This window comes from Chinchilla lanigera, unplaced genomic scaffold (genome assembly GCF_000276665.1).
Source record: "Chinchilla lanigera isolate Chin_1 unplaced genomic scaffold, ChiLan1.0 scaffold00018, whole genome shotgun sequence".
In the NCBI taxonomy this organism is placed as follows: Eukaryota; Metazoa; Chordata; class Mammalia; order Rodentia; family Chinchillidae; genus Chinchilla; species Chinchilla lanigera.
This window is the reverse complement of record NW_004955419.1, coordinates 14,209,516-14,218,723: the sequence shown is the minus strand read 5'-3', so window position 1 is coordinate 14,218,723 and position 9,208 is coordinate 14,209,516. Positions and strand designations below refer to the sequence as shown.

At 41.6% G+C, this 9,208-nt stretch overlaps 1 protein-coding gene and 1 pseudogene across 4 annotated transcripts in view; both read right to left on the bottom strand.

Moving 5' to 3' along the window:
- Positions 1-236: 236 nt before the first annotated feature.
- Positions 237-9,208, bottom strand: part of Cdc26 (cell division cycle 26) — a 12,321-nt gene continuing 3,349 nt past the window's right edge. For all 4 annotated transcript variants that reach the window (XM_005382682.2, XM_013513138.1, XM_005382683.2 and 1 more), the window contains one exon: positions 237-677. In XM_005382682.2, coding sequence (XP_005382739.1) covers positions 501-677 — 177 coding nt within the window. In that variant the 3' untranslated portion in view covers positions 237-500. The remainder of the gene's footprint in view (positions 678-9,208) is intronic.
- Positions 5,163-9,208, bottom strand: part of LOC102016056 — a 4,570-nt pseudogene continuing 524 nt past the window's right edge.

The window sequence follows — 9,208 nt, the reverse complement described above, 5'->3', positions numbered from 1 at the left end:
GGAGAATCACTGCGAGTTTTGAGACCAACCTGGGCTACAAAGTGAGCTCAAGTCCAGCCTGAACTGCATAGCGAGACCCTATCTCAAAAAGCCAAAAAAAACGTTGACAAGGACCAACCAGAAATGTTCTGTGCTTAGAGTTTTTTAGTAATGAGAAAAGATGTTACCTTTTATAGAAGTTACCTTACAAAGCCCAGGACTTAGCAGCTATTTTGCTTCATTAAAGATGTCTCATATTTTCCAAAAATATATTTATTTTTAAAAACAAAAATCAGATGTTTTACAGAGTAGTTTTCCAGACACAAACCAGAGTTCAGATTCCAGCTTAGTGTGAAAGGTGAAAGGTGAACATCAGTAATTTCATGCAGAATTTATCTTTCTCTGCAGGAAGTAAAATAATCGCTTCACTGCATGTACTCAATTCTCTAAATCTGGTTTGTTTGTATGTCTGCCATCATTTTATTCCATTCCAGGGCTCTGTCATGCAAGGGAATCCATCTTTAAAATTCGAAACTTCCAAATTGAGATGAGCGATTGTTTGGTTTGGGTTGGGGTTTATAACCAATCCGATCATTAATCATTTGTTCCCGGCTCTTGGGGTCACTGCCAAGCCCAATGGCTCCTTCTCCATCATTGCCTCCTACGACATCCACGTCTTCCTTCTGTTTCTTGCGGGTCTGAAAGCATAAAAATTTTAGGATTTAAGGCACCATTCTTTGAATTAGCCAGTGTTTATCTGGTACCTATATACTGGGAATGGCATAAAGGAAATGGTTACGGTCTAATGAACAATAAACTGAATATCCTAGGTTTTGGATGCTTATGGGTATAAAAGGGATACAAGCATGCAGTGATAAAAGATAACCTCTGTGCTCCAAGGTATCATAGCCCAGTTGGGAAACAGACAAATGGACTTTTTAGCACTGTATGATCAGTGAGAGGACAGAGGGAAGCCCACATTATCAGACACAAAGAACTGAGAAGCTGGAGGTATGGTAGAAGAGGTTCAGATCAAGAAGCTGCAACTAGAAAGATATCTGAGATACAGCAGCCAAGCGGGAGAAAGTGTTTCAGCAGATGTACTACTCAGAAGAACTATGCAAAATAATGTGACTGGCAAAAATAACAATAATAATGGCCACCAAAAATCTATAGCCTAAATGACTTCATGAGACTACAAAGGGAAGGCTTATTCGGTCTTACAAAAGGTCGAGTTATTAAGGCTACAGATGTAGGTCAGTGGTAGAGTGCCTACATACACAAGGCCCTGGGTTCAAGCCCCAGCACACGCGTGCACACACACACACACACACACACGCACACACACACACGTTTGGGGATTTTATTTTATATATGTATGTATGTGCTTTGAAAAGTTAAAAATCTTTAATTTTTTATTCCCGACACCACTACCCCAATTTACAGGGCAATACACCTGATATAACAACAACAAAAAGCTACAGCAGACTCAAGGCCTTAGTATATATCTAACTGATGCTACAATGCATTTGTTGCAAACTGGCTATGACAATGCCTACCAAGAAGGATTTCCTATTTAATCTACAATAACCTTTCAGACTATAGGTCATTGTTCCTTCTCTGACAGATTTTTACATTTCCTGTAATGTATCTGGGACAACTGTCTCAAAGTAATCTGTAGCTTTCCTGACAACTCTTTCCTCTCCTAAGAAATGCAGCCCTTTTTTGCTATATTCAGAACCCTCTGCTACAGGGACTGCCTAAGCTTTCTCCATCAAAATTGTCCCTTTTATATGTCCACAATTTCACTGCTGTTTTCCACTATAATTTCCAAAATCATTATAGTTCCCCAAAATACCATAGTTACCACTGCCAAAACTTGTAACTGTCATAGCCTCCACCACTGCTACCATATCCACTACAATATCCTAGTTTCAATAGCCTGGCCCACTACCATAGCTCCCTGTACTACCTGAACCAGAACCACCTAAATCTGTTACAGCCACCACTGCCTCCTCTTCCACCAGAGCTTCCACTATGGCCAAAATTATTTCCACCACCTCCAACCTCTCTGTGATCCAGTGGGCTACATCTCTTGTTTAAAAAGGATCTTTCGAGGGGCTGGGGATTTAGCTCAGCGGCAAAAGTGCCTGCCTGGCAAGTGCAAGGTCGTGAGTTCGGTTCCCGGTACCGGAGAAAAACCAAAAAAAAAAAAAAAAAAGGATCTTTCAAACTTTACAGTTATGCCCATTAACAGTGTGGGATTTCTGAACAAGAACTTTATTAACTGTATCATTATCAAATGTTATAAGCAAATCCCTTTTCTCCCATTCTGTCCATCTTCCATAACTTCTGCTCTCAACTTTTTTTCTTTTTTTTTTAGATAGGCTTTCCTTATGTGGCCCAGATTGGCCTTGAACTTATGTAGTCTCTAATGCACAATTCTCCTGCCTCAGCCTCCTGAGTGCTAGGATTATGGGTATGCACCACAATTCCCACTTCTACTTCAGTCTTGACATACTTTTCAAAGTAGCCTCTCAAATTATTTTCTGTATTGTCTTTAATGCTGCCAGCAAACACTGTCTTCACTGTTAAATGTGTATCTGACTTACAAAATCCTCTCTAGAAGTAGCTCTTTGGTTCTACTCCATGCTCATCATCTACTCCATGCTCTCGCATCAGCACAATCCATGCGCGTGCCATCTCTCCAAGTGTCCTCTTATACTGTCCTCTGTACTTTCAAAGTTCAGACAAGCAAACAAATTTTCTCAGCTGCCCTGGTTCCTTTCAGCATGGCCCTTCATGGCAGCAGCTGCAGTCAGGCTGCGGGTGACCAGGCAGTTCTTTAGTGCCATTTGGAGAACACACTTGATGCTGAGCTACATGTATCTTATATTAGAGATGAGAAGGCCATGCTTCATTTTATTTTCACACAACGTTTTGGCTCTTAACTCATAAATGACTGCAGAATTCACAAAGTATATCTCAGTTTATTTTCAAAAGGAGAGGCTAACAATGATCCACAATAATTACTACCTGACTGCAATTATGATACTGGATGATAACAACTTTCTCTAAAAGAGTGAATAAAAGCTTGATCTGGAGTTCCTTACTAGGAGAGCAGCTCAGCTGCTCTAATCGCTGGAATGACTGCCATTCTATACCACGTACTGTGAACTGTGAGCATCTAAAGGGTAACATCAAAGTCCTACAATGAGGCAGAGCCAGGTGTGGTGGTACACAGCTATAATCCCAGTACTCCGTGAGGCTGAAGCAAGAAGATAGCAAGTTCAAGAGGCCTATCTGGGAAACTTAGTGAAACTTCTGTTTAAAAAAAAAAAGGGGGCTGGGAATATATCTCAGAGCAAAGGCCCTGAGTTCAACCTCCAGTATTTAAAAAAAAAAAAAAGGAAGTTTTTTTTTTAAAGCCAAGTTATTATAGTGAATCAAATAAAGTACAGATTGAGTACCCCTTACCCAAAATGCTTGGGACCAGAAGTGTTTCAGATTTCAGAGTTTTTCAGATTTTAGAATATCTGAATAAATTATATAGTGAATGTATCCCTAACCCGAAAATCTGAAATCCTACAAAATCCAAAACTCTCTGAAGTTATCTTATGCAGCAAACATAATGGCCTTCCTGATTACTCTTTAGTCTGTCTACACAACCAATAAGTGACATTAGAAGCTTGTACCCACTTTTATGAAAACAGGTTCTAGCCAGTTGTGATGGCACACCCCTGTAATCCCAGCATTCTATGAGGCTGACACAGGAGGAATCACAAGTTCAAGCCCAGCCTCACAACTTAATGACTTAATGAGACCCTGTCTCAAAATTTAAAAATAAATAAAGGTTGCCAATGTAGCTCAGTGCAAAGACTGTTTTTAAACCCCAGTACCACAAAAGGAGAAGATAAATACATAAAAAGGAAGAAAGGAAAAACAAGTTCTAAAAAGCAGACTATCATTCTGAGACTATCTAACTGGAATGAAATCATTTATAAGTGATCCCTGCTGGGTGTGGTGGCACACAGCTGTAATCCCAGCACTCAGGAGGCTGAGGCAGGAGGATCGTTGCAAGTTTGAGAGCAGCCTGGGCTACAAAGTGAGCTCAAGGCCAGCCTGAACTGCATAGCGAGACCCTGTCTCAAAAAGACCAAAAAGAAAAAGAAAAGGAAGTGATCCCACTATGAACAAACAACTGGCTATTGCAAAATCTAGTCACACTAATGTAATGAAACTAACTTCAGTTAAAAAAAAAATACCAGTTTTCTAGTGATTCCATTTTGGCTTTGGGCAAGACAATCCTTCCTTCCAAAGTTGCTCTAAAACAGGTCAACCCACTAGACAATTACCTTTTTCTTTTTCAAACAAATGTTTATGAAAGAACAGGCAATACAAACAACCATAGAACAGGGTGGTGGGGCACAACTATAACCCTAGCATTCACAGCTGAGGCAGGAGGATCGTTGTGAGTTCCAGGCCAGCCTGGGCTACAAAGTGAGTTCAAGGCCAGCCTGAACTGCATACTAAAACCCTATCTCAAAAAGACAAAAAAAAACCAACCCACAAACATGCAAACAATCCCATCTCACACTAGGTGGGACCAATCAGGCCTTATAAGTGAAGAAAATAAACAAACAAACCTTCAGGTATATTTAACATAATAAGACTTGCTGCTTAGACCTTACCAAAAAATTTTCCCCTTCTTATGATTTCCCTAGTATTATGTAAGGTTATGTTATTTCTAGATTTTAAAGTTTCTTCCTTTTTAATGCTTGCACAACCCATTTAAAATTATGAATGCTGTTTCTATTTCATATTCTGATTAAAAACTCAGAAGCAAAACACAAAAATCAAACCAAACAAATCACACATCATATGGATGATCCAAATGGAAAAGTTGGGGGCTGGGGATTTAGCTCAGTGGCACAGCACCTGCCTGGCAAGCGCAAGGTCGTGAGTTCGATTCCCGGTACCAAAAAAAGGAAAAGCTAATGTACTGTAATAATATTTGTTTTGCAACATCAAAAGCAGCAGAGTGTTGCCTGGTGTGGTGGTGCACACCTGTAATCCCAGCACTTTGGACACAGGATCACTGTGAGTTCAGAGCCAGCCTGGGCCACAAAGTGAGTTCAAAGCCAGCCTGGACTACATAGTGAAATCCTGTCTCAAAAAGACAAATGCAGCAAAGTTCCTGGATATAATTTGCTTACATCATAAATACTGAGATTGAAATATGCATATATAAATCATACATAGGCTCCATGAACTGAAAACTCTCCATAAATGCATAGAAGTATATATAAAGTCCAAAACAAGCAAGATCAGTGTAGGAGCTCTTGCATTTTAGAATTCCTACTCATTGGATTTCAAACCAAAAGAGCTAAGGATGTTCTGGGCGAGCTTCACAGCCTGTTTCCTGGCAGCCTTATACTTCTCCTGTCCCTGTGGGTCCACAGCATCCAGGGCCAGCAACTGCTTGCTCAGCAGCTCCTCCAGCCGGGTGTAGTTCTTTATCAGTTCAATTTCCATCAAGCAAGAAAGGACTTCTCCCTGGATCTCTAACAGGTTTCCAGGAACATCCTAGACTGCCTTATGAGACAGGTACTCCTCACAAGTGAACTGCTTCCTCTCCTCAGGGCCTCCTTCAGGTTGATGTCAGGGGCCAGGGTTTGCACTTCAATCACTGTGCTTCCGCTGGCTTCCTCGAGACTTACCTCATCCAGTTGTCCAATCAAACCCAGAACTCAGGTACAATTTATTTCTCTCATCCTCTTGAGGACCTTTTCTATTTTCAAAATGGAATGGTTCTGTCTCAGATCAAATGCACAAGTGGTATTGGCTTCCTTTTCTAAATCCAAATACTTCAGTAATTCGTTATATCTTCAACTACTTCCTTCTGATAGTTTCTGATTCCTGAATGCCTGCACATACCCAGAGCATCCAGCTCGGGTGCCTGCAAGTCCCATTACTGTCCACTCTCATCAGATGCGTGTCACCACCTCTGGTCTTATTCGCGTCACACATCAGAGTTGATTTTGGTGACAGAAGGATGCACATCTTCAGAGAGTGGCAAAAGGCTGCTTTTTCATGTGGTCTTCAATAATCTCTTGCACAGCACAGATTTTGGTTAGTGTGATACCTTGCTTTCCACAAGGAGCTCTTTCCTCCAGTTTTAACATGCGTCAGCCTTGGAACGATATCCTGGATGCCCTCCGCAATTTCATCAGTTACATAGCTGCCTCGGCTGTACAAGGGCACAATCTCCTCTTTCATGAGGGCCTGGACTTCTTTGAAGATGCTCTGTATTTTGATCCAGTGTGAGCAGATTGCATTTGCTCCAACTCTTTGAGAAGGTATTCTGTCTCCTCACCACCCTCTTCCTAGCTTGCTGAATGTCTCCTTCTCTTTCTGTAGGTACAGAGCCTATTTCAAAAATTTTATTGCTTTGTTAGAATCCTCTCCAGCTTCTTGTAATTCTTATCACTTGACGGACCATGAAAGCTGATTACTTGCTGTTCTATACTTTTTACTTCCTTTTGAATCTTCTAAAGGCTAGTAATGGAAGGATGTTGATTTCCCTTTTGCTGTGTTCAGCTGCACAGCACCGTGTCTCCCACATCCTCTAGGTCCACCGCCTCTATCACAGTCGCTGTGATAATTTAGCAGAGAAATCAACTCAGTGGCAAGCTGACACTGCAATGTTCAGTTTGCTAGCATTTTATAAGAGTTATTACATCTGAAGCTTAACCCTACCTAAACTGATAGTGCTTAGTAATGCACTATCAATATAAATTCTTAAAATGTGACTGCTGGGATAAAAACGGGGCTGGGAATATAAACTTATCAGTCTTAATACAAAGCAAGCTAACCACATTTGTGGATACATGCAAGATATAATGTCCCCTGCCATATAACATAAATATGTACTAGGATAGCAAATGAAAATAGATTTGTATTGAGCCCTCCTTTGGGAAGAAATTGCAAAGATGGATATAATAATCCTTTGTTTTTTGAAATAGGGTCTCACTGTGTAGGTCAGGCTTGCCTTGAACTCACTGCATCACCCAGGCTGCTCTTGAACTCACAGGAATCCTTCTGCCTCAGCCTCCCAAGTGCTGGGATTACAAGTGTGCACCACCATGCCCAGCAGAGATACTAAATCTTGCTTCAAGGAGTTTATGGCTCAGTGGAGGAAAAAAGAAAAACAGACAATTACAACAGTGTGATAGTATGTATGAAAGATGTCAGCACACAGGGAAGAGACTAGGCCTGCAAGGAGCTGAGTCAACAGATGAAAAGGGCATTTCAGGCAATGAGAACACTATGTGCACAGGAACTGAGATTAAATTTGAAGATAAATTTGGCAATTAAAGATAAAGTGGAGATGGGCACCCCTACATCACAAAGGGCCTTGTGTGCCATGCTAAGAAATTTGGACTTCTTCCTGAAAGCCTCAGAAGAATTTATGTCTTACAAATAGACATCTAATACTCTGTAGCAAGTATTAGATGTAGCAAGGCCACATTTAAAAGTACACATTGACTGCCCACTACGGTGGTGCGTATTTGTAATCCCAGCGCTTGACAGGCTGAGGCTAGAAGATCGCAGCAATTCTGAAACCAGCCTGGGCTATACAGTTAGTTCAACCCCAGCCTGGACTACATAGTGAAACCTCCCTGCAAAAAACAAGTAAGTGTAAATTCTAAAAAATGCTATGAAGCTGGGTGTGGCAGCACACACCTATAATCCCAGCACTTGGGAGGCTGAGGCAGGAGGATTGTTGTGAGTTTGAGGTCAGCCTGGGCTACATAACAAGACCCTGTCTCAAAAAAAAAAAAAAAAAAACGAGGCAGAAGGATCACTGTGTGTTCAAAGTCAGACTGTGTTCAAAGTCAGACTGGGCTAAATAGTTCAAGGCCAGCCTGAACTGCACAGAAAGCCTCTGTCTCAAAACACTAAAAAATGCTATGGAAAAAAACATGGCGCTTTGTGAGAACCTAGTGAGATCGAGGTAGCTTAGACAGGAAGGACACACCCGACTGGATGGGTTCAAAACAGCCTCTCAGACCAGGGAGATGACATTGAAACTAAGGGGCTGGGGATTTAGCTCAGCAGCACAGCACCTGCCTGGCAAGCGCAAGGTGGTGAGTTCGATTCCCGGTACTGGAAAGAAAAAAAAAAAAAAAAGACATTGAAACTAAGAATGGAAGAAAGAAGATATACACCAGGCTGAGGAAATTGGCCAAGGAAGTGGCCAATGTCTTCTCATATTAAAAAAAAAAAGAAAAAAGAAAAAAGCCAGAAGTAGTGGCTCATGCCTGTAATCCCAGCACCCTGGGCAGCCAAGGCAGGAGGGTTACAAGTTTAAGCCCAGTCTGGGCAACTTAGCAGACCCTGTCTCAAAGTTTAAAAATTAAAAAAAGGGGTGGGTGGCTATGTAGTTCAATGTGAAGGCCCTACCTTGGGGGAAAAAAAGAATTGAAGAGAAGAACACCAATGTGGCCCAGGTACAGAGAGCAAGGCAGAGGTGGCATTAGGTGAACTGGAGAGAGCTTCAAACATACTGAACCTTGGAAGCCATGGTAAGGAATTCAGAGCACAGTCCACCTGAAGCTGGAGGATGGAAGCCACTGAGAGGTTTTAAAAGACAAAAAGGATGTCCTGAAAAAATTTTAAAGAACAGTCTAGGTACCTACCTGATGGAAAATGAATTGGTGAAAGAAAAATGGTAATGTAGTATGCTATTCCAGTTGTACAGCGAGAGATTGGTAGATTCTAGTTGTCCAGAGTCAAAGGATTTACAGACAGATTGAACATAAAGGGTGAGGAGAAAGGAAGGACTCTAGAATAACTGCTAGGTTTCTGGCCTGAGCAGCTGGATGGTCACTGACATCTGCACTGATTTAAGGGACAAATCTAGAGTTTTTGGCTAGGCGTGGTATCACACACCTGTAATCCAGCCTGGACTACATAGCGAGTTCAAAGCCAGCCTGAACTATACTGGGAGACCCTGCCTCAAAAGCAAAATTTTTTTTTTAACCATTAAGTATAGGAGGCTGAATGGCACCCTCCCCCAGGCTATCCGGCCTTAATTCCTAGAATGGTGATGATGAGCCTTTTAGAACTTTTTTTTTTTTTTTTTTTTGGTTTTTCTCCGGTACCGGGAACCGAACTCACGACCTTGCGCTTGCCAGGCAGGCGCTTTTGCCGCTGAGCTAAATCC